We start from the raw sequence: 22,473 nt of genomic DNA on the forward strand, positions 1-22,473 counted from the left end.
AGCACCTTCTGGAAGGCGCCCTGTGAGTACCTGCCCCTTCCTTCACTCTCCAACCAACCTCAGCAGGGGGGTCTCGGTTTCCCTTCCCTGTCACCAACCCTGCCCCAGGTCGGAGTCATTTCTTCTAGGTGTCCCTCCCTTCTGTAAGATCCTGGGTTTTACTGTAGTGACACATGAAGATCTTGAAATGGGCTCTGTGCTGAACAGAAGTTGATGGAACAGAATTCTTCAAAAAATTCAAAAATGTATCTTGTCAACTTCAGGTTTCTTGAATTTTTATTAGAGAAAAAAGAAGAATTTCACTTGTGGACAATTACTTTCAAATCCTTGACAATGTTAGCTCACTTGACTGCTATGATGGCTGTTTCTGGCTTCTTACTTCTATGTGTCTGGGTTATTTCTTTAAAGTCAGACCACGGGTTTAATAAGACTAGAGGCTCTAAACGTCACTCAGAAAAGCTGCTGTTTGTCTTCAAGACAAGTTTGCTTGTGTTTCCATTCTGATCACTCAACACCACGGATCTGGCTTTCTGTGGGTATTGACTTCAAATGAAATTTTAACACGGAAATTAAAGTACAGCATAATTCTGCTTTAAGGGAACACTCGCCCAGGGATTTTTCAGTGTTGTTCTTCTCAAGGTCGTCTCAGGAGCAGGAAGAATGATCGGTTGCACTTACCAGTGGCTCCTACGTGTCACAGGTGTCACCTCACTTAATTCTCACAGCATTCTCTCGCTGCAGATCTGTGCTCTGAGTCACGGAGCTGGGCCAGCATGCTGACTACTGTTGGCAACACCGGACTACACATGTGAAAGGGCCTGAGAGAGAAGATTGTAACAGGCCTCATCACAAGAAAACAAAATTCTCTACCTCTGTGTGATGGCAGATACAATGCAGACTTGCTGTGGTGAACGTTTCACAATACATACAAATACTGAGTTGCCATGTAGGGTGCCCAAAGCTAACATAATGCTCTATGTCAGTTGCAGCTCAATAACAAAGTCACAAATAGGAGCCCCAGCCATCTGGCTCTAGAGAGGGGCCTCCCAATCACCATGATATTGTCTCTTGCTCCAAACACGAGAGAAACAAAACACATCAGGACTAAGTCCACTTGCAACAAGAGTGTGCACCCCCAAATTCACATTTTACACTGAATATCTAATCCACACTAACAGTTCATTTCATGATGCAAAACCACCGAGATCCATAGGCCCCCAAGTCTGAGTATTACTCACAAGCCTGCAAATTCTGAATTTAACAACTCACTCTGGAAAAATTATGCCAGATAAGATGGACGATCCTTGGAACACAATTCTGAATGTAATGAAAACATATAAATCACGGAGGCTGATTTGGCTTGTTCAAAGGTACACACTGTTTCCAGAACACGCCCAGTGCTGATAGTCTCCCCGGACTCTGTTTCCTCCTCCGCCAAATGCAAACTCAGGATGAAAGCAACGAGTGTGGAAGCAATCTAGTCCTTTGTCAACAGCACCCTTGAGACTTTCTGTTCTTGGCTTCAGCCTTAACAAGAAAGAGTCCTTTACATTTTAGATCTTTAAAATATCAGCTCTGTGAAATGAAAATGGCCCCAGGCTTAGACAATTACTCCCTATACTTTGAATGGACCAATCCCCTTGCAAATGGACCGTAAATTCTGCCTTCTTACCTACAAACGCATTAACAGCAGAGGGCACTGGGCCTGGAAGTGCTTTGTTTTCTCTCCGTGGGTCAATTTCCCCAGATGACTTCTTGTTTTGTGTTCTGAAAAGTCTGCACACACACACAACCTGAACACCCCTTTCAATCGTTGCTTTTCTTCCCTTGAGCACACTGGGGTTTGATTTTCCTGTCCTAGGAGGAAATCCATGTGTGTGCATGGATTGCACATGGAAACTTCATGGCATTAGTGATGGCCGTACGCTTCTTCCAAACCTAAGAGAGGTTTAGAGGCTCCAACTCCCTCCTCCTGCAGCGCGTGTCTCACAGGCGAAGCTCTCCTGAGATACTGTTCACACTTCTTGGAGTCACCCCACTGAGCACTGCGTGGGGGTACATCCACAAGGGTCTCTCCTCGATACCTCATGACTGCTGCCTGCACTGGATATTGCTTAGCCTTGGGGACCACGTGAGAAACACAAGTCACATGTACAATATGAAACCCAGACAACGTTGTAATACTAAGATAAAAATCTAATAAAGCAGGAAAACCAGAGAAGCAAGGAAATTAAATATGGCCTATAAATGTCACCATTACATTTTTCACTAATCCCACTCCTGATGAGCCTGGGTTCAAGGCCTGTATGGTACCTAAGTAAAAAGAATAAAGTATTTGTGCATTATGTTTCTGAAAAATGAACCACATGTGTGGGAAAGATGTGTCAAAAGGCCCACTGCTTTGACTGTGATACCTCCTCCTGCTGTCACGTAGTCCTGTCCTGCTTGTGCCCACTCTCGTTCTGGAAACTTCCAGATGCTACCACAGCATAACTGCAGATGCCTTCGGCCTCTGTACCTCAGCGTTTCCCAGCTGGTGATAGGGAGGAGCTCTCTGGGAGGCCCTGCAGGATGCTAAGTCCCAGAGAAGACACAGATTGGAGGCACTTGTCCCTTCTACAGGACAGGGACACGTGTTGCAGCTGAGCTGGGGATCCATGCAGGCGTGCAGCTGGCTTCCTGGCTCAGGCTGTCACCCACATGGCAGTTTGCACGAGTATCCTGCTGCACGCTCAGAGATCCTGAAGTAACTGTCCCAACAAATTCATGAAGTGTCTTTCAGGGTTAACCTTTGCTTGGGGCCATGGTGTAGGGGCCAGTTCTAAATGGGCCATTTGTACCACAATGGGCCTCCACAGGGTATTTTCCTCTCTTAGCTCACAAAGCTGTTTTCCTCTGCCATTCCTGGCTTCTCTAGAAACAGGCTCTCCTTTCTTCCTTCCCTTTGAGCAGAAATTAGGGCTTCACACAGTGTGAGTGTCCTGGACCCAGGCCCCCCTTCCCGACTGAATACACAACCCATAACCCCTTGCAGCCTGGCTGCGCTCTTTTGAACCTGCCAAAGCCAACAGACTAGTCCTCTTTTCGGTTTCCATTCGCCCTCAATTGAGCGGTATTTGACACTTCAGTTATTTAACACTTTGGTGGTATTTAACACTTTCTTCCTGAAAATTTCTTTTTCCTTGTTTTTCTTTTCCCTTCTATTTCTCTTAACCATTCCTTATTTATCTTGTCCCTTAAGGGCAAGCATTTCAAAATGTTATTAATCATAGTTTTCCTAGTGATATCAGCTATCAGTTTAGTGGGAGGACTGACCGAAACTTGTGGAATTTCCCAGAAGAACATAGGATACAGAATTCTCTCTTTGTTTGGAAGTAACAAAGTCAATGCTGTTAGCGTCACAGAATAAGGTGACGCTGGTGTCAAGGAGTAAAAACATGGGAGATGCAAACCTCACCATTAAGGGACGCAGAACCTGATACAGAAAATCAGACAACTTTACAAGTACTTACAAAACCAAGTAAAGAAGTATGTGTTTTTAGAGGGATACAGATAAATATTTTGTGAATTCAACAGGGATTACTTTCAGCTAGTGCAAGGGAATCAGAAAAGGCTTTTTTGAAGAAGTTCTATTTGTATGTATAGGTACTGAAAAGAAGACATAAGGACCTGTAAAAATACCAATCTAATAAAAGAAAAAACACAAATGAATGTCATCAAAATGCAAAACTCTTAGTCACTACAGAGGGCTCTATTATTTGTAGAAAAATGGAAATTCATTTCCCAACATGCCATATTTAGTTCTATAACCTCTCCCTTGGATAAACACAGTCTATCCAGTCAATGGACGGTCATTCAGCCTTTGGAAGGAAGGACATTCTGCCACTGCACAGATGAGCATGGAGGGCATCCTGCTGAGTGACATGGGCCAGTCCCAACAGGATAGAAACCATGGGGCTGCACTCACGGGAGGCGTCAGTGGGGTCCATTTCATAGAGTTGGAAAGTAGACAGTGGCACCGGTGGCTGGGGGTGGGAGGAATGGGCAGTGCTATTTAATGGGGGCAGAGTCTCTGCTCTGCAGGGCAAAGGCAGTTCTGGAGGTGACCATTGCCATGCCCCACAGTGACTTGAACTTGGGAGCCACAGAGCTGTGAACTTGCACATGGTTAAAACGGCAGATTTTATACTCTATTTTAGCACAATTTTTAAAAATAAGTAATTTTTAAATGGAAAGGGAATTTACAAATGAAAATTTATGTAGTAATTCTACTCAAAAGAGAGGATAAGGGTTTGGTCATCAGTGCTTCCCTAGCAGGTGAGTTTCAAAGATTTCATAGTCACCTACATCTGGAACCACCACCTACAAGCACATCACCAGGCTTTTTAAAAGAAACACCCATTTAACATTCTGCTTTTTGACTGAAAAGATAAAACTTCAAAATTTCCACATGAAAGAATACCTCCATTTTAATATGGTAACCACATTTTGTGGAAGAAACACAGACAACCTATCTGGAACAAAGGGCTACAAACTCAACTGCTGGCAGGCAGGAGAACAGCGATTCTGTCCTTGGCAAGTAAGAAAAGAAGGAAGGGACCCATGGAAGGAGCCAATATAGATTGTTAAACACAAACAGAATCTAAAGACTAAACTTCTACCTTCAGGTCAAACTTCCTTTGGGAGTGAGGATTACTCAATAAGCCAAGTCAGAGGAAATGTACTTTTCCTTCATAAAAATATGAATGAGAAAGGCAGAAACAGCAGCAAAATGTGAACAAAGGATTGAAGAGAAAAGTATGCAACTAACTTCATCATTTAAGGAGATGATACAGCTTACTTTACCTTCTTGGTAATTTGAAGGGTCTGCACGGTCTGAAAAAAAAGCAGAGGAAAAGCAATCAGAAACAAGACATCATAACATGAAGGCTTTTTATGTGCACTTGGCATTGTGTGAAGGCACAAGGTGGAGATGCAGGTGGAGTCCCCACACACTGGGCGGAGGGAGGGGACGGGTAAGGAAGGGGAGGGTGTCAGAGCAGCTGCCCAGGACGTGGACATATAAAATGGATGACTTGACAACTGAATTAAATGACACAATTACATGAAAAGGCACAGCCGACATGCACAGGTTGGATAAGCACACTCGTCAGATGCTAGGGGCAGAGGTGTGTGGATGCCACGGACCTGAGGGCACAGTGGGAAGGAGCGACACCATGGCATCAGTGAAGGGCTCAAAAGGGGCTTTCATTCAAAACAGCCACTACTCAAGAAGTTATGAGGAATATTTAATCTGGAGGGTAAATCTACCCAAAAAGCAAAACACCATATTTTCATTATAATTACATATTCGTTTTTAAAGCTTTATTGAGATAGAATTCATAAACCATTCAATTAGTCCATTGAAAGTGTACTGGTGGCTGGTAGCTTTTAGTGCCTCCACACCCTGGTTTTTAAAGAACAGGCTACCTGAACACCAGTGATGAAGCTTCTCTTGAGCCTGAAGAGAAAACCACTTTTACAGAGCGGGAGAGTAAGGCACTGAACAAAGAAGCAAATCACTTGTATCTGAACCCTTAGTATTTTACTCACAGTGTTCAAATCATACATCCTTAAACGACCTCCTGAACCCAACAGACTTTGTTGTCTCTAGGTCTAGAGTGACCCTCAGAGCCACGACTTTGGGACAGAGAAATGATAGTTTATTCTATAGGTTTTGGGTCGTAACAAATGTAAATTTTCTCTCTCCTCCTACTCACCCCCACTAACTTCTTTTTTTAACAGATAAATTCATGGATCTATGACTAGTTTACTTCCTAGAGGCAGAGACTCCTCACATTCTTTCTGCTTGAATAAAGACTTCATTTTGTGTGATATTTAGAGAAGTAGAGATGTCAGATCCATTGTATAAGGAAAACGGGTTACCACCAAGATACCTCGTGGGAACACATGAAATCCCTTTGACACAACAAGTGGATGTGTGAAATGATATGACAACAGGCAGACACGAGACCCATCTGATTTCGCCATTGGTGATGGTTCTTTGGCCGCCTCTCACTACAGGGCACCTGCAGAGGAGGCCCGCAAGGCATTCCCTGCACTTCCATCCACTAGAAGCTGTCTTCTTCCATCTGTAAAATCCTTCCAATTTGCTTTTAATCTCTACCTAATACAACCTGCAGGATGAGTTTTATCTAATCTCAGTATTGCGTTGATAAATAACAATTCTAAAAACAAGCAAATCTAACCTTTATTACAGAGCAAAATAGTCTTTTTTAGAATTCATTCACCTTTAATACGTAAACTCACAGCCAAAACCAAACAAACAGAAATAATCTCAGGTGGGAACACCTGCCTGTTCTTTGGTTAGGTTTTGGCCTCTTTCAATGGGATAAAAAAAAAAAAAACCAAAGCAGATGGCATTTGCTCGGTGACAGAGTCCCAGGGATGAGATTGGGTTGTGTGCCATTCCCAGATGACCAGTTCCAGAATGCATTTCTGTACACGAGTGGGTGACAAAAACATCATTATAGGCAAAGCTCTAATCTGCATAAGAAAGCACTTTGTAACTATGTCAGTCGGACCCTGGCAATTAGGAGTAAGCTGCTGGGCACCTCACACCTGAGAACAAGAACTGTTGGGGACTGTGGCTCCAGGACCCCGATGGCAGTGAACTGTGCTGTATGCACATCGCTCGGTCAAGGGCACAACTAAGGAGCCGCAAAGTCCTCAGGAAGGCGGCACGGAGGTATGGAGTAGGGGTGTCTCCGTGATGGGGTTGAGGCAGATAGAGAGGCAAGGGAAGTCTTTAAAAAGGCAATAGAAAAAAAGAAGTATGAGAGGAAAGTTAACAAGAAAGGAAAAATGTGGAAAAGCTATAAATGGTGTTTTTGTTTCCCTTGTGTTTTCTCTCTTGTAACAATGTCTGGGGATAGAGTAGGAGATTGCAGGGTGAGGGAAAGGAGGTTAGGAAACCATAAACCTGCCACCCATCCATCTAGATTGCTCCTGTTGACAAAGTTCCAGAATTAATATCACAACTTAGAAAGAGACAGTGTCAGGCTTCACAAATTCTAAGTCATTCTTTTTAGCGGTTGGGAACATCAAAGCCATGGGGGAAAACTGCATTATTTATTTATATTTTTTCTTATTTATTTTTTAAGTTAAAGTGTAGCTGACACAGGCTGTGACATTAGTGTCAGGCACGTGACACGCTGACGTGACAAGTGTGTGCGTTACGCTGCAGTCACATGAGTGTGGCTACCATCTGTCACTGCTCTTCACTGTGACAACAGCACTGACTGTGTTCCCGTGCTGTGCCGTTCCTCCTGGGACCTATTCATCCCATTCCTGGAAACCGGACTTCCCTCTCCCCATCATCCATTCCTCACCTTCCTTCCCTCTGCAACCGGCTCTGTTTCTGCTCTTGTTTGTTTTGTGTTTTAGACTCCACATATGAATGAAATCATATGATAACTGCCTTTCTCTAGCTGACTATGTCATTCAGCATAATACCCTTTGATCCATCCATGTTGTTACAAATGGCAAGATTTCACCCTTTTTTATAGCTAAGTAATATTCCAGGGTGTGTGTGTGTGTGTGTGTGTGTGTGTGTGTGCACGCGCGCGCATACTGACCACATTTTCTTTTTTAAATTATTTTTTAAAACTGCAGTATTTTATTTATTTTTTTGAGTAATCTCCACACCCAATGTGGGGCTTGAACTGAGAACCTTGAGGTCAAGAGTCTTAAGAGTCATATGTCCTACCGACGGAACCAGCCAGGAGCCCCACTACCACATCTTCTTTATCCATTCATTACGTGATGGACACTTGGGCTCTTCTGTATCCTTGCTGCTGTAGATAATGCTGAGATAAACATGGTATGCATGTTTCCTTCCAAATCAGGGTTTTCATTTGCTTTGGATAAATGCCCAGCAGTGCCATTACTGGATTGTAGGGGAGCTCTATTTTGAACTTTCTGAGGAACTTCCATACTGTTTCCCACAGCGGCTGCACCAGTTTGCATTCCCACCAACAGTGCATGACGGCTCCCCTTTCTCCACATCCTGGCCAGCAACTGGTGTTCCTTGTGTTGTTGATTTTAGCCAGCCTGACAGGTGTGAGGTGATCGCTCACTGTGGTTTTGATTGGTATTGCCTTGATGACCAGTGATGTTGAGCATCTTCTCATGTTGGCCATTTGGATGTCTTCTTTGGAAAAAGGTCTATTCAGGTCCTCTGCCCCATTTTTTAGCTGAATTATTTGGGATTTTCTTGGTATTGAGCTGTGTAAGCTCTCCATACATTATGGATATTAAGCCCTTATTAAGCTTAATTATATTAATGGATATTAATATCCATTAATTATTATTAATAATTAAAATGGATATTAAGCCCTAATGGCATTAGATGTACCATTTGTGAATATCTTCTTCTGTTTAGTAGATGGCCTTGTCATTTTGTTGATGATTTCCTTTGCTGGCAAAGCTAAAAAGGCAAAAGCTTTTTACTTTGGTGTAATGCTAATAGTTTAATTTTGCTTTTGTTTCTCTTGCCTCGGGAGATATATCTAGAAAAATGTTGCTAATGCTGATGTCAAAGAGTTTCCTGCTAATGATTTCTTTTAGGATTTTTATGGCTTCAGGTCTCACATTTAGGTCTGTAATCCATTTTGAGTTTATCTTTGTGTATGGTGTCAGAAAGTGGCCTAGTTTCATTCTTCCTCATGCAGCTGTCCAGTTTTCCCAACACCATTTGTTGAAGAGACTGTCTTGTGCTCGCTTCGGCAGCACATATACTAAAATTGGAAGAGACTGTCTTTTCCGCATCAGATTTTCTTGTTTCTGTTGTCAAAGGCTAATTAACCGTTTAAGCCTGGGCTTACTTTTGGGTTCTCCACTCTGTTCCATTCCCTCTTTTTGAAAAAACGGAGGTATAACTAACATATAATATTAGTTTCAGGAGTACAAGCTTATGATCAATATTTGGATTCACTGCACAATGATCCTAAGTCTGGTTAACACTGACAGCTTTGCATATTTCTGAAGAGTGAAAATGCTTTGAAGGAAATATACTTTCTGTTTTGTGGCTGTAGTCAAATTTAAGTAAGAAAGTGCCTAAAGTAGCATGTTCTTTTCTCAATTGTCCCCCTGGATTGTACCATATTGCCTGTTTGTAAAAGATGGCAGTTTGCAAATAGTAACTTTTCAGTCCAGCGCTGGTATGTGAGGAAGCAAGTACCTTAAAGTAAAGAATCCACACCCTGATGAGTGTTCTTGAAAGATTTCCAACAAAAGCAAAAGCATTCTTTGTCCTCAGTGTTTGCACAGATCATCTCAGGGACCCTTGGGTGCTTCGAGAAGATGAAACAAGCACCCTGGATGTTCACATACCAGAGCTGGGTGTGCTGGGGTGATGCACGTCCTGAATGCTTGCAGACATCCACTCCATGTGGGTCATTTTGCATCTGGAGTTGTTACCACCAAGGAGCTCCAGCTACCACACGAAGCACAGAATGAACCATGTGGGCAGATGAAAGGGCTAGCAGTGGAGGACCGCTGCTTAAAGACCATCTCACAAACACCAAGCGCTTTATAAATATTAACAAAGACATTCAGTACATATTAAATGCTTGAGTATGAGGAAATTGTCTTTTTTTAAAAAGATTTTCTTTCTTTCAGAGAGAGAGTGGGGAGGGGCAAAGGGAGGGAGAATCTCGAGCAGACTCCATGCTGAACGCAGAGCTTGACACAGGACTTGATCTCGCAAGCCTGAGATCATGACCTCGATCACGACCAAGAGTCTGATGCTCAACCAACTGAGCCACACAGCCTCGGTCCCCTAAATATGTAAATGTATTAAAAAAACTTGGAGGGGAACTCAGCAAATCAATAGCCCTCTTTACCCTGGGGGAAAGAATCAAGGATGAGCCCTACTTTGCATTTTTGAATTCATGAGAATGTATTCGTGAATCGGTTGTATAATTAAACAGAAGAGAAAGAATTTTTATAAAGAGAAATTGGGAACCTGTTCATTTAGGTATGTGTGACTGAAATATTTTATTTGAAAATTTCTCTCACTGATACAGAATCCTGACTAACTACATACTAGATGAAAAGAGGTAACACTACACACAGATCATAATTTTCAAAGAACTTAAAATCCATTTAATATGAAGTTGGTAGTTCTGCTCAGTTCAAACATTTACTGCATGGTTTAAGTGACAAGTAATCTGATGGTAAACGGAATGAATCCCTTGGAGGCTTAATGAGACCAGGGTCCCAGGCTCCTCACCAGGGATAGGCTTCAGTAGCCTTGGGGCAGGACCTACACAGTCCCAGCCAGGGCGACTGCCTTGGAGAGTTGCCAGGAAGATATGACATCCAGACAAAAATAGCTGGAGAATAATACAAGAAAAGAAGCAGAACTTAAAGGTATGGGGCAAACATAGAGTGGACAGGGAACAGGGAGATAAGGTGAGGACAGAGTAATCCTGAGAATAGCGCTGAACTGGATCCGAGAAGCAGAATATGAGTGAGGTCTTGGGGGGATGGCTGGGCTCAGAGAGGTGACAGGAGGCGGACGGAAAGCAAACTTCACACATTGTGCAGGACCTTCCCAAGCAGAAGGATTTGAGTCACAGCGACAGTTTGGGGGCAGCCTAATGAGGCAAGGGCTGCTGTGGGGCCGAAAACTCTATTTTAGGATGAATGATCTAGGGCTGGAGTACAGGGTGAACCCCAAGGAGAAGCACTGAAGACTCCGGGAGCCCTGGCTCAGAGCTAGTGAGTGTTCTAGGAGCACAGCAATGGGAGAAAGAAAAAGAATAACTTCTAGCTTCCTTTAGTGAAAAATCTAATGAATACGGGGATAAAAATTCTTAGGATGGATCAACCTGCTTTATTCAGCATTTCACCAGAATGTTTTCTGGTCATACCATATATATTTATGAAAATACATACTAAGTGCCTTAGAACACACTTCCATTCTCAGTGGTGTTAATATTCCTTTATGATGACCTACAATCAGAAATGCCTAAAACGACATTGAGCATCTTTATAGAATGAACTTAAATAGCAGTAGGGCCCATGGAAGAGAAGTTAGTGACGATTTGGATGGCGAGATTGTCCGAAAGTCTGGTCTGGAGGTTGAGGGCACAGTTTTGTAAGCACGTGTTTGAGACTGACATTAAACCTGGTTCAACAAATACATTTAATCACTCTCATTAAGACACAGAAACACTTCTCACTTTCAAAATTCTATGGATCTTATCTATAAAAAAGGAAAACCATTTCTGCATTTTCTCGACAAACTATTCAAATTATATTAAATAATAGCATGTATGTTAATCACGACCTCAGTGAAGGGACATCTGAATTTAAGTCGAAGTTGTCAGTTTTCCACGAGGACAGGGCCCTCCTTGGTGAGACAGAGACCATAGCAGAAACACAAACATCCTTCACTAACCTGTTGGTCACCTCCTCCTCCAAGTTCTCCTGGTCCCCAGTTTTGGGTTTGACTTGTCCATATTTGGTTCACCGTGAAAACAATTATTTGAGCTCAAAATTACAACACACATCATTCACCTTTTTTTTTTTTTTTTTTTTTTTTTTGTCATTCACCTTTCTTAAAATTCATTTCCCACATATTTGGGATTACATTGCCTCTACAAAATTACTCTTTATCATACAAGTTTGAGTATTGAAGGTTGAAAGTCATACCTGCTACTTAAAAAACAAAACAAAACAAAAAAACCTTTGAGGGGGAGTTACAAAAATGATAAAAATCTACTGTATCAAAATGAATTCCGACAGTGTAAGCAATACCTCGCAGCTGTTGTGACATCTTCATTGTGCAGGCCAGGAGGACAGGCCAGTGCTCACCATCCACAGAAATTCTTTCGTTATGCTTTTAAGAACACCAGTATATAGAGAAACAAAATTTTCTTAACCACATTTGCTCACATTTATCTGTAGCTTAGAAACTAAATTTACATAACTCCACTGCCAAAAGATCCAATAAAGATCAAAGCAAAACCCAAACAAGGTCAGCTTTTGTAAAAATAATATGGATAGAAAAGAGATTCCTTCTCAGCCGGAAGTCCAAGGTTAAAAAAATCAACTAAGCTGAAAGGAATCTGATGAGAACAAATGGGAATTTTCTGAGGGAACATGAGGAAGAGCCCAGCGTGGCGGGGCCCACCTGTTCTCAAGCCACAGTGAGAAGCACCACAGCAGCGAGGCAGAAACTTCTGGGCCGCTGTGTTTGGCTCCGAGTGGTGCAGACTCTATGCCAATGACACCCAAACACCACAGAACAGAGTCTGGACAGAGTCTGGACATGTATCCTGAGGACAGTGTAACAAGAAGATCATGATGGCAGGTCAGGAAGCCTGTGATTAACAGGGGGCTAAGTGAGGGCCCCAAGCTCTCCGACTTCAGCCTCTTCTTCTGTACAATAAACAGAACTGGATTCTATCATTTCTAAAGCCCTCTCCTGCTTTGAAATTCTGCTGTATTCTGTGGAGCTTTAGATCCTTCAGATCACTACCTGGGTATCTGAACACCAAGTCATCCGACAAGAGCTGGAAAGCCAGGCGCCCCCAATCAGAGTTCGAGGCTGAAATCGTCATGTGAATAATCAATGGAAATGATCTTCCACAAGAGAGGGAAGAACTCGTGTCTTAAAATGTTTTGAAAAATAATGCTGACTCTTCATGTGAACAGCAAGTGAGAGAGATGTATTGTAAACCACTAAATTGATGGTTGAATGAAAAAGGTGCTAAAAAAAAGGGGCTTGGTAGGAGGACTCCCCACATTTTGGCTTCAGATGAGTATGCAGGTGCAAACCATGAGGTCAGCAGCACATGCCTGAGTGGGCGAGTGTCACAGGGAGACTGCAGGGACCCCAGACGCTCAAGGGTAGTGGTGTCCCCAGTGCAGCTGACATGTAAGAGCATTCAGACTTTCCATAAGTCCCTCACTTGAGTCTCCCACCTACTATTACAGAAAGGCAGCATAAAATATTCATTTAAAAAAATTTAAACAAATTAGTTTGATGGGCTTTTTCACTTAAAGTTCCTATTTTAGAATGGACAAAACTTACTATTTTTTTAAAAGATTTTATTTTATTTACTTGAGAGAATGAGCTAGCATACACAAACAGAGGAGAGGTAGAGGCAGAGGGAGAAGCAGGCTCCCTGCTCAGCTGGACTCAATCCCTAGAACCCTGAGATCATGACCCCAGACAAAGGCAGACGTTAAACTGACTGAGCCACCCAGGCACCCTAGAACTTCAACCTTCAAAGGAAGGGCAAAGCTTTGAGGGGAGATATATTTTCTGTTTTAATGTTGGTTTTGTTTTCCAATTGTAAAATGAACATACTCATGTTTTTAAAGCCTGAAAATGCAGAAAATCATGCAGGAAAAGCAATCATCGACACTCTCACTACAAAGATCTAACCTCTATATTCTTTTCGATCTAGTTCCTTTCAATATGTTCTCCTTTGTGCCTAAATCTACATGTCGAACACACACAGTTAGGGCACAATTGGATATGTAACATGTCATCACCTCAGATTATGAGCTTTTCCTAAGGAATTAAAACTTCCTGAAAACAAAACATTCTGTAGCCATATGGTGTACTATTGCAGGTATGATGATTTATTTAACATATACACACAGCGGTAATCACACACTCCTCTCTTTGGCATGTCCACGTGATTGTGTGTTCACATGTACGCACACACATCTCTCCCACTCACGTATGGGAACCTGGTGACAGCTGGGAAACATCACAGTTATGGCAACTATTTTTCCTACTTGCTGTCTGGTCTGTATTTAACATGATTTTTGGACACGCATCTTAAAATTTCCATAGTTGCAACTTTCCTTTGTAATTTCGGGAACTACTTTTACCATTGAAGAGTGACCTTTGACCCAGATGTCTGTGTTCTTCCCAATTTCCCCTCAGTAACTGAGGCCAGCCCCATTACTTCATGATGCTTTGGCCGTCATCTTCTGCAAAGCTCTGCTTTCAGGGGAAACGAGGGTCTAAATGTTCATTTTCATAAAACACATGTGATGACAGCAAGATGATCATGTAGCAGCTGTTGAGGCCCCCAGACCCACTGGGCACATCTGTGCAGCTGTTCACATGGGTTCACTGTCAGTGGTGATAGCTGTGGCTCCTGACTGACGATGGCCTTCGTAGCCTATGCTAGTGGTGCAAGAATCTCTCGGTGAGTGGGCACTCACCTTAGCAAGATCTGGGGATACTGGGTCAGGAAAACACCTCCCATCTCCTCCAGGCTTTTGTCAGAAGCAGCAGCAAATGTTAGGCTCCATTTGAGACTGAGAGCTGGGTGGAAGTCAGAAGCCCACAGAGTCATCAAGAGGTTTTACTTTAGTGAGGTTTTATGTATACCGAGGTCTGTCTGATCTATCCTGGTGGGTCCACAGATTCCATGGTTTTCACAGAATCACACTGTTTTTGTTATTTTGGCTTCAGGACAGACAAGAGCTGGGACAGAGCGAACTTAGGAAATCCTACTCCCTTGAGAGAACTAATGGGTTTACAGTGTTACTGCTGTATCCGTGACTTCACAGTGACTCCGGAGAGGGAGAGAACAGCAGGGCTAACGAGAGGACTGCAGTTCTCCAGGGATGTGTGCATCCTACGTTACAGCCCAGAACTAAGGTCCTGAAGGAGATTTCAGAAGCCCTCAGCTCACTCAGAACCACTTCCTAACAGGATAACGGCACGAGTCCCAGAGGGAGAATTACAGCAGACTCCCAGATGCTTTCCTAATATGAAGCAATTTCTCACAAAGTAAACGTACTTTCCGTTCTAAGTCAACTGAGAGCAGTACGTTTCCCCGAACCTGACTTCTGTCATAGGATGAGGTATTTTGGAAGAAAAGCCCTACACATGTAGACTCTCTCATGTCAGAAACGTTAGAAACACCCTCTCTGTTCCTTCCTCCTGGCCCTAAATCTGGCTCTTCCATATGGAAAATTGCAATCTTTTTATAATCTTGGCTTAGTTCTATTGTAAGGCCTTCAACAGATGGATGGAAAAGATGTGTTACTGTCTCCACATGGATGGCTCTTTATGTCTCCATATTACTGAATCATTCCTTTTGCCATCTCTTCTCCACCCTAGAAGCTCCAATTCACTAGGCACTTGTTGAGGAGGAAAAGGCAGAAAATAGTTTCTACTCTCAAGCACCACGACGGGAAGATGGGTAGCCGACAAGAGATGCTAGCAGGAAAGCAAACTGGGCAAGAATGTGATCGTGTCACAAAAGGCTCTACCCTTCTGCTTCTGAATAAAAATGCAGCTGTGGAGCACGTGGTGTGTTCTCTTCAAATCCTGGAAAACATTTATCCACACAAACAGCAAGGGGATGAGTCGGGGCTGGGTGCGGGGGGTGGGGGGGGCGCAGGTGGAGCTGGGAGGATGACAAAGTCTTGGAGGAAAGCACCCCATGCCTTCCTCCTGCCTCTTTTTTTTTTTATTTATTTTTATTTATTTTTTTTTTTAAAGATTTTATTTATTTATTTGACAGACAGAGATCACAAGTAGGCAGAGAGACAGCAGAGAGAGAGGAGGAAGTAGGCTCCCTGTGAAACAGAGAGCCCGATGCGGGGCTCAATCCCAGAACCCCGGGATCATGACCTGAGCCGAAGGCAGAGACTTTAACCCACTGAGCCACCCAGGCGCCCCTTCCTCCTGCCTCTTTACCCCTCCTGCTGCATAACCAGGAAGAGAAGAATGAATGGAATACCCTCCCTGTATTCAAAAATGAGGAAAGGACATTTTAGTTTTTCAAAGGCCTTACATCATTCCTATTTCACCCGGCTTGTCGGTAAGAGGCACAAAGTGTAAGTGTTGGACCTGATGGATTTTCATGCATGTGCATGTCCGTGTGTCTCCCACTCAGGTTGGGATACAAGACCCCCCAGCAGGCCAGGAAGCTCGCCGGTGCTCCCTCCGACCAATTGCCATACTCTGCCCCCACAGGTAAGCAACGTTCAGGCTTCCCTCACCACACTCTGAGTTTTGCCTCAAGGGCTGCCTTTTTTAAAGACAGCTGAAGAGAAAAGTTTCAGGTCAAACCTGGAATAAAATTTAGCTTTGCTCAAACTTAGGAAAATATGTAAAGGTGAAGCCCTAGTAACATTTCAGTGGATGGCTCACAGATGAGCATCCACTGGCCCTTTGTCTCTGATGAGCAACACAACCTCGTCCATCAAGGGTACTCTTGGTTCAATTTTCTGCCATTTATGCTACTTCTGAGTAGGTTATTTTAAAAAATCCATATTGTTCTGTTTCTTCACATTTTAGTTTCTTCCAAAATTCACGATCTTGCCCAAGTCAATGGTATCTACTTACAATAAGCTATGCTTACTTGTGTCTAATTAACAAAGGTACCCAGGCTTCCATTTAAGGGTTTCAAAGTGCTCTCCTCTGATACTTTAGCAGAATATTTGAAGGAGGACGTCCTACACGCTACTGTGAATACAGAGACATCCATCACATGATAGATATGGGCAGGAAGTGGGGATTTGAAAAAAATTTTTTAAAAAGATTTTATTTATTTATTTGTCAGACAGAAACAGAGAGCACAAGCTGTCAGGGGTGGGGGCACAGAGGCAGAAGGAGAATCAGAGTCCCCACTGAGCAGGGAGACTGATGTGGGACTTGATCCTGGGACCCTGGGTCATGACCTAAGGTGAGGACAGACACTTCATCAATTGAACCACTCCGGCACTCCGGGGATCTGAAATCTTTAACAGACAAGAGCGGGTAGGAAAACCACAATGAAAAGGTATGGGAAGAGGAAAAAGCGGCTCAGTGAGCAGCACAGAGGCAGGATGGTCATAGCACTCAGGAAGAGCAGAAGCACTCTGGGGCTACTGAGAGAAAACGGTGTACGGATGGGTCATAAGTGGGGGCTGTGAACCACAGAACTCAGGAGAAGAAAGGAGATGGGTGTCACCGGTCTGGGTATCACCGGGAAAGGGGAAGGGGGACAGTCAGCCTGCAGGTCATACAGAGGACAGGCATGAAGTCTAATTACATATTACAAACCCTCAGGGGCGTCGGGGCAAACTGACATCTGAAGCAGCTGGTCCTATCCGGACAGCTCCTCCATAAAGGGCATGTTACCCTTCAAAATTGCAAGATAGACTCATTACCGCTGGCATTTCCACCACCACTGTGTTTGAGTGCAGCGTGGATAGGACACAGACAGCAGGGAAATGAGGTAGACTCTCCCTTCGGTCTGTGTGAGAAGCATGTGAGGAGCGGCCACTGTGTCCTGGCCTGAAACTCCTGCAGCCAGAGGCCCATCATCTGGATGTGATCAGTGATCTTGGAGGTGAGCCCGTGCAGTGCTTATACCATGGCAGTCCTGACTCGTGAACTTCTGCGGACACTAAGACACCTCGCAGTTAGAGACCAGGACTCACCCCGAGCCCCACACTCTCTCTGAAATGGCACTTCATGGTCTCATTTAGCACTGGACAGAAGCAACAGCTCTGAACTCTTTGGGCTGTTTGCAGGATTAAATCAGAGAGCATGTGTAGAACATAGTAGAAGGTCTGGTATATGGGAAGGGTTCGATGAAACCATTAATATTGTTAAAAATTTGAGACTTTCTGCCACCGAAATCCATTTTCTTTGCCGAAGACACAGGTACAATGCACGATCAAGTCCCATCTCATAATTTTGAGAGAATTTTACTCATTTATGTGTTTACTTAAGACTGCTATTCATTATACCAGAATACTTTAGAATATTTTTGGTAGTGATAAGCCAGCCTTACTATTAAAATTCTTAGAAAGGTAATTTTGTGATGACATTATGGAAAGGACATAGTCATGGGATGGCAGAATAAAAATAATTCGAATGTTATATAATCTTAAATGCAATGTTAATGGAAAACTAGTCTTAATCGTGCACATGACCAGACATATTCAAGGAGGTCATGAACACAGACCCCATTAGTAGTTGGTTGTATTTCCACACAAAGCCTCTATCCACAGGTGAGAGAAGGGGAGACACGACTCTTGATGATTACCTTCATCCCTCCCTCCCCATCTTCACACCTTGGCGGCACACCTAAAATCCATGGGAGTGATAATTCACACTTGATTCACACTGATAAAGAACTGCTTTTCTTTTAAATCATGATTTTTAGGCAGAATGTCTTAGGTTGGCTATTTTACCCAATGAAAAATAAAATATTCAACTTCTAAACTATGTGACACTAAAATCCTATTTCAAACCATGTTGAATTTACATCTAAGATACATCTAGACTCCTGATTATGACCATTTCTACCTTCAGTAATGAATGTCTACACTTATAACACACAAGTTTTATATTTTCTTTATCACTGATGGGAAATGCCAGTCTATGGGAGAAAATAAGGCATGTTTTTCAAAGTGACCACACTGCTACAATGTCTGGTTATGGGCAATCCTTCTGCCGAGTCCCCTTTGCTGTCTTTCACTTCTATGCACTTGAGAGCCCAGGTAAACATTTAGTGGCTATTGGTCAGCTGAGAAAATCCTACCTCTATTAAATAATTTGTAGTTTCCCTCCTGGAGACAATAAAAATTTTGCAGAGATGTAATAAAAGATTCAGCAGACACAATGATAGAAATGTGCATTTTGAACATATTTAAAAATCCCTAAGGCAACTTAATCAAAACTGGCAGAAGAGGAATGCCTGACACTTAAAGACGTCTCTCCAGTGGGGATATGGAGGGAAGAGTAAGAATAGTGACCTCCATTAGTAAGTGGGCCTGGTGACCCGTGGAGGCATTTCTATGCGATGTTCCAAAAGCATGTTTGTGCATACTATACGTGATTCTCTGTCTGTCCCGCTCAGACTCAAAGCCCCTCAGCTGGGACAAATCCTACTTGCATGAAACAGCTTGAGTTCTAATTTAAGTTAAAAAGAAAGTTCTTATTAGTAGAGTCTGGTCCTAAGAAGCAAGCAAGAAATGATGCTATTTTGTCCCCAGTGATTTCAATAAACAAGAAAGGAATTGTGTTATCCAAAACTGGGGGAAGATGGGTAAGGATGTCACTTCCTCTACTATTATTAGTGAATTACCTCCTCTTTAGGGAGCGCTAGTTAAAAGGCAGCTCTCCGGCTGGCTGCTCCCTGAAAGGTGAAGGAAGAGGGGCGTGGGAAATTCATTTTCAAACACATTTTGTCTCTGCCACTTAGGAGAAAGAGGAGAGGCAGTAACCAAAGGTTGAAATACCACATGGCTCTGGTCCCATGCAATGCACATCCTAAAAGAGAAATCCAAGAATGCCTTATGTTTTCACAAGGAAACTGTTCAAAGACATTAGAACACTGAAAAAAAGGCACAATCAGTTCATTTAGAATAGTTTTAAATGGCTGAAAAGTGGCTTTGTTTAAGAGAAAGCATTCTTCCTCAGCCCATAAAGTTACATCTGCATGGTTTAGTTGGAGCCCATAAAGCAAACAGCCTCATGCGGTACAGTTAACGTTATACTAAATTATAAAGCACGTGCCCTTAAATGTGAGCCTTTGCACACCAGACAACTGCTGTGAGCCCTACCCCAATCATACTAAATAAGAGTACAGCATATACTTTCTTAGTAAGATGTGAATAATAATCACTAACAAGAGATCCAAGAAAAGCTCAAAGAAAGCCTGCAAAATCTTATTAAACTTAACTGACTTAAGAGCAAGGAATGCTGGAACGAAGTCTAAAATCCTCAAGCCAAAATACTCACCAGACACAAATGCTGCTCGAGTAGAATGTGTTTTGGGAGAAGAAGGTGAGGTAAGAAAGTAAAGTCAGAAAAAAAATCAGTAGTGTGGAGCTCAATGTTGGGTTTAATTCTGTGTGTGTATGTGTGGGGGGCATTTTAATAATTGGATAATACATTTAAATGCATGCCTCCTAGGGATTGCTTTACAATGAAATAATTTTATTTTCTGGTAGTCAAAAAGGTGGCCAAAGGCTGACAATTAAAAACTCCTAGGCTAATCCCTAAAAAATGAAGACCCAGAATATTTAGTGTTGGCTGGGGCCCCAAAGTAACCTAAGTCTTAATTATGTGTAAATGGAAACAAAGACTCAGTCTACCATTAATCAGATTTCCATTTAAACTGATGAATGGCAGGAAGAAAATCTGTTACAGTCATCTCACTCACTGAGATCTGTTACCCTGTTCCTGTTCAGGGTTACGGACTTGTCCCTGAACTACCGCCCTTCCTTCCTCTAGCAAACACACTCCCTCCCTGACTCCAATGCCAGGTCAAGGAGTTGGGGGAAACCGTGCAGGATCCCTGAGCCAGGGCCAGGAGGCATAATGAAAGCAGTGTCTCAGGAAGGGGAGGTGGGCAGGCCCAGGTGACCACAGACACAGAAATAGGGTCTGAAGGAATGAATGTTCTTCTTACTAGATACCCAGAGCAGTGCTTAGAAGCAGTAAACTGCTCACATTCCAGTAGAAAGCAACATGCTTGAATCTCAAACTACTAGGTAACGATTCAAACCACTTAATTTGCAAATCCATGTAGAACATGGTATCACATCTCATCCTATAGCTTCTCCTTTGAGTTTGTTTTCTAAATTCATAAAATACATATGAACAAAGATTTTGGGAATTTATGGTTCATCCACCAGTTTTATAAAGTCACTCTTGCGGGACCTGCAAATATCCTGGAGGGGGCTGGGGCTGAGCAAACAGAAAGGTTATTCCTGGCCAACTTCTGGAGTAAAGATTCCAGGTCCCACCTGACTTTCTCAAAGGGGCTCCAGAGCCGGGTAAGATGGCAGCTTGGGAGCTGTGTGAGGGCCTCGTCTCTACATGTCTTCCTTTTCCTCCTTATAAATGAGTCTGTGATTTTTTTTTTAAGATTTTATTTATTCATTTGAGAGAGAGAGAAAGGGAGAGAGAGAATCTCAAGCCAGCTCCGCATTGATCTGAGATTCCAGAACGAGGCCACATGCCACCGCCCTCCATGCCCCCACTCCATACTCCCACTCCCATCCCCTTTGGGCCTCCAGCTCCTGCCACCCCCCACGCCCCCAGTGCAGGGCTGGATCTTGGGACCCTGAGATCATGACCTGAGCTGAAACTAAAAGCTGGACACTCAACCAACTGAGCCACCCAGGCATCCTCAATTTTTTTTTTTTTAAAGTCAGAAGTTAGTGCATTTGCAGGGAGATTTAAAGAACAGAAGGAGATATATCCCCCAAATAGACTCAAAGAACAGTAATAAAAGAGTGTTTTTAGGGAAACAGAACCTGTGGAGACTTTCACAACATTTGGGCAAATATCCTACCTCATTAGACTGCTGGTTCCTGATTTTCATTATCAAATTATCACATCCTTAAAATAAGCTCTGCACAAGAAGGACTTGATGGATGCTCAATTATTTATTAGCCTGTTGAACAATTTATTGAGTGTTTACTAAATGCCAGGCCCCATGCTGGGTCCTGGAGACACACAGTAGTACCAAAACCTGGTTCTAAGGGCCCAGGGAAAGGTCATGAATCAAAGGTATAGCTACAGCTATAGCTGCTGTGTGGGAGTCCTTACTAAGTTCTTCATGATGCTTACATAACACGGGGCACATGCAGCTCGGGGAGCAGGCTCCTTGGACCATCTCAGCATGTTGTGCTTCAAGGATCCCATGTTACATACCCAGCACAACATGCTGTCACCCCTCCTCTGGGTTCTTTTCCAGAATGAGGCCACATGCCACCACCCTCCATGCCCCCACTCCATACTCCCACTCCCATCCCCTTTAGGCCTCCAGCTCCTGCTGCCCCCCATGCCCTCACTCCCACCCTCTCCAGACCTCCTGCTCCTGCTGCCCCCTCCAGACCTGCTCCTGTTGCCCCCAGTCCCCCCTCCAGACCTCCTGCTCCTGCTGTCTCCCCATGCCCATCCCTTCCAGGGCTCCTGCTCCTGTGGGCCAGGTTTAGGAAAGGCCCTGAATCCCTCTCTGGGACTCACATGACTCTCTAGATTGTGTCTGTGCTCAGACAGCAGCTGTGTTTGCTCCATGTCTACCCTCCGAGGCCATGATGGCCCCTGATGCCAGTGACCAGTCTAACTTCATGAGCTTTCCTTAAAAAGTTTAAATTCTGTGAATTTTTCATTACATAAGATGTTCCAAGAATTACTGTTTTGTGATCATTCACTCAACAAATATTCACTGAGGGACGCCTGGGTGGCTCAGTTGGTTGGACGGCTGCCTTGGGCTCAGGTCATGATCCCGGAGTCCTGGGATCAAGTCCTACATCGGGCTCCCAGCTCCATGGGGAGTCTGCTTCTCCCTCTGACCTCCTCGCTCATGCTCTGTCTCTCAAATATATAAATAAAATCTTTAAAAACAAACAAACAAACAAAAAAACAAAACCCCACAAATATTCACTGAGGTCCAGCTATGCTGCAGGCACAGT

At 43.4% G+C, this 22,473-nt stretch overlaps 1 protein-coding gene across 6 annotated transcripts in view; it reads right to left on the reverse strand.

The window, feature by feature from the left end:
* DISP1 (dispatched RND transporter family member 1) overlaps positions 1–22,473 on the reverse strand; it is a 176,287-nt gene that overhangs the window by 14,494 nt on the left and 139,320 nt on the right. For all 6 annotated transcript variants that reach the window (XM_059412947.1, XM_059412943.1, XM_059412944.1 and 3 more), the window contains one exon: positions 4,846–4,875. In XM_059412947.1, coding sequence (XP_059268930.1) covers positions 4,846–4,875 — 30 coding nt within the window. The remainder of the gene's footprint in view (positions 1–4,845; positions 4,876–22,473) is intronic.

Source organism: Mustela nigripes, chromosome 10, assembly GCF_022355385.1.
Source record: "Mustela nigripes isolate SB6536 chromosome 10, MUSNIG.SB6536, whole genome shotgun sequence".
Taxonomy (NCBI): domain Eukaryota; kingdom Metazoa; phylum Chordata; class Mammalia; order Carnivora; family Mustelidae; genus Mustela; species Mustela nigripes.